We start from the raw sequence: 3453 nt of genomic DNA on the forward strand, positions 1-3453 counted from the left end.
AGGGAAAGTGCTCAAAGCATTTTCTAAAAAAACTCAAAAAAACTCACCACCGTTGACAAAGAAGGTTATCCGGTGTAGAGAAGAAGGGACAAGGGCGTGAAGGTTGTGAAGGGCACATTTGAAGCTGGCAATGGATATGTCATCCCGTACAATTCTACTCTGCTTCTAAAATACCATGCACATATTATTGTCGAATGGTGCAATCAATCCAGATCCATTAAGTATCTGTTTAAATATATAAACAAGGGTAATGATCGCGTTACTGCGGCTGTCTCTGCCGGTGATTCAGAAGATGTAGATGAGATCAAGATGTATTATAATTGTCGTTACATTTCAGCATGTGAAGCAGCTTGGAGGATTTTTGGGTTTGATATACACTATCGAACACCATCGGTTGAAATACTAAATTTCCATCTCCCAGGGTAGCAAAGTGTTGTGTACAACGAGCCAGACTCACTCGATGCCATATTGGATAAGCGTTCTGTTGAGGAATCCATCTTTGCATCATAGATAGAATGCAATAAAAAATATGATGAAGCTAAGAATCTGACCTACGCTGAGTTCCCAAAGAAGTTTGTCTGAAAATCTAAATTGCGCGAGTGAAAACCACGTCAAAAAGGCTACTCCATTGGTAGAATATATCACGCTTCCCTTGGATCGGGTGAGCGATATTATTTGAGGACTTTGTTAAACCACGTCCGAGATCCTACGTGCTATGAAGATATAAGGAGGGTTGATAGAATCTCGTACAACTCTTTCAGGGATGCGTGTTATGCGCGGGGTTTACTTGACGACGACAAAGAGTATATTGATGGCATCGAAGAGGCAAGTCGGTGGGATCAACAACTTACTTAATAAGTCTTTTCGTGACGCTCTTAACTTCTGAGAGTGTATCAAGACCAGAGGAGGTATGGGAAAAACATTGCGCCTATTATCAGACGGGCGACATCCTGCACAAACAGCGAAGGTTTTTCCAAATACCAGGTAGTACATCAGTTATCAATATAGATTTAGGGATGCTCTTGCTTTTTATTTTCACTTTTGTTAATGCTAAAATGTGCTACCATATTTTACTGTTCTTATCATATTTGCAACTTACTGAGGAGGATCTCAAAAATTACACATTGATTGAAATTGAGAACTTACTCCAGAAAAACTGAAGTAGCTTGCATAAGTTTCCATCAATGACTGTGCCAAGTGAAATTTTCATGAGAGAAAGTGGAAACAAGCTTATAGCGGAAGAGCTTCGCTATGATAAGAAGTACTTGGCAGAAGAATTATCTAAACTCCTACCATGCTTAACAGATGAGCAAAGGAACATCTGTGATCTCATCATGACTGCTGTTTCTAATGGCCAAGAAGGTCTTTTCTTCATCTACGGTCATGGTGGAACAGGTAAGACGTTCTTATGGGAAACACTATGTGCCGCAATTCGTTTTAGAGGCGAGATAGTACTTCCAGTTGCTTTAAGTGGAATTGGAGCTTTGTTGTTACCAGGCGGGGTAACCGCACATTCTAGGTTTGGCATACCTCTGAATGTCGATGAAGATTCTATTTGTAGTGGTATCACACCAGATTCTGATTTAACTGGACTCTTGATTTAGACCAAGCTTATAATTTGGGATGAAGCTTCAATGACCAATAAATTTCGTGTCGAAGCTTTGGACAAAAGTTTGAGAGATGTAATGCGCTTTCACAATCCGCAATATGCTGACCAACCATTTGGTGGTAAGGTGGTTGTATTTGGACGAGATTTTCGACAAATCCTACATGTTGTCCCTAAAGGAAGTAGACAGGATATTGTGCATGCCGCATTAAACTCATCATATCTATGGCATTCATGTACAGTCTTAAAGCTCACAAAAAACATGCGACTCCAATCAGCTAGCTCGAGCTCAGGTGCAGATGAGGTAAAAGAATTTTCAGATTGGCAATGCCGGAGAATGCAATGACGGAGAAGCTACTATACCTATAGAAGATGACCTTATAATAAAGGAGGCGAACAATCCTATAGAGGCAATTGTTGAAAGCACATATCCATCCATGCATGAAAATATGTGGGTAACGGAGTAGTTTCAACAGAGGGCAATTCTAGCACCTACAAACGAAATAGTTGTGAAGGTCAATGATTATGTTTTATCGAAGATGGTCGGGGTTGAGAAAGAATACTTGAGTTCTGATAGCATAAGCAAAGCCAAGGGATATGCGAGTGAACAAGAAGAGTTATACTCCGCTGAGTTCTTGAATTCCATTAGATGCTCTGGTCTTCCAAACCACAAAGTAGCATTAAAGATTGGCACCCCGATTATGCTTATGAGAAACCTTGATCAGTCAGCTGGGTTATGCAATGGTACTAGATTGGTAGTCAACCAACTCGGAAACCATATAATCCAAGCCACTGTTATCACTGGAACCAACATAGGCCACAAGGTGTTCATTCCGCGAATGAGTTTAACCCCGTCTGCTAGCAATACACTACCTATAAATTTCCAGTGCAGACAATTTCCGGTGATGGTTTGCTATGCGATGACTATAAACAAAAGCCAAGGATAGTCACTTTCGCATGTTAGATTGTATCTTCCAAGGCCGGTTTTTAGTCATGGTCAACTATATGTTGCAATCTCTAGAGTCACTAGCAAAACAGTTAGTTTTGCTGAAGACGGGTCGGAGCAAGTGACGGGTACTGTCACTCACAAAATGGATAGGGGTGACAAGGTGGGGGCACCCCCATGTGCTTCCCTCTCTCCTCTATTTGGGTCATTTGTGAGAGGAAATGGTATCCGTCACTCTAAAGTGACGGATACGTGTCGTATTCAATGAGATTTTGTGCTAGCAAAAAGGGACTAAAAATTCTGATATGCGACCATGATAGTCACACCCTTAGCACTACGGAAAATGTAGTGTACAAAGAAGTGTTTGAGAACATATAGTGGCTGATGTAATTCACATTATTTTCTTAATAAATAAACTTAGTTTGCCTTTTATTGAGTTTAACGATTTTCACTTATGAATATACTTCAACTAACGAGATAAACACACAAGACACAACAGAAACTATCCTACACTGAAAAACACACATGCATCTACATCAACAAGAAAGTTTAACAATATTTCAACACAAGACAAGTACACAAATTAACATTATCGAAATCTAGACAGTTTTGACCCACAAACCGACCCGTACCCACAATATTGCAACAATTCAATAACATAAAAAGAATATAAAATCAATCAAGAGGGGGAGTAATGATAGTTACTTTAGAATTGAGGCTCCGAAGTTCAACTTGAGTAAACTTGCTATGAAACACGGGATCAGAAACAACCACACACGCATAACCTGATATCTTTCTAAGCCATTATCTCCAATATTCTTACCCAAATACTCGAAATCTGATCAAAATAACACAATCAAATCAACACCAAACAATGTTTATGGTACCAAACTATTTGCTT

General features: G+C 39.6%; 2 protein-coding genes across 2 annotated transcripts; both read left to right on the forward strand.

Annotated features, from left to right (window-relative positions):
* The first annotated feature begins 1184 nt into the window (after window positions 1-1184).
* Window positions 1185-1604, forward strand: LOC141618141 (uncharacterized). The gene has a single exon (XM_074435249.1). It carries the CDS (start codon window positions 1185-1187, stop codon window positions 1602-1604), a length of 420 nt encoding a protein of 139 aa, XP_074291350.1.
* A 30-nt stretch (window positions 1605-1634) lies between these two features.
* On the forward strand, window positions 1635-2553 carry LOC141618142 (uncharacterized). The gene is made up of 2 exons (XM_074435250.1): window positions 1635-1910; window positions 2074-2553. The coding sequence occupies exons 1-2, from the start codon at window positions 1635-1637 to the stop codon at window positions 2551-2553; spliced, it is 756 nt and encodes a 251-aa protein (XP_074291351.1).
* Window positions 2554-3453: the final 900 nt, after the last annotated feature.

Source organism: Silene latifolia, chromosome X (genome assembly GCF_048544455.1).
Source record: "Silene latifolia isolate original U9 population chromosome X, ASM4854445v1, whole genome shotgun sequence".
Lineage (NCBI taxonomy): Eukaryota > Viridiplantae > Streptophyta > Magnoliopsida > Caryophyllales > Caryophyllaceae > Silene > Silene latifolia.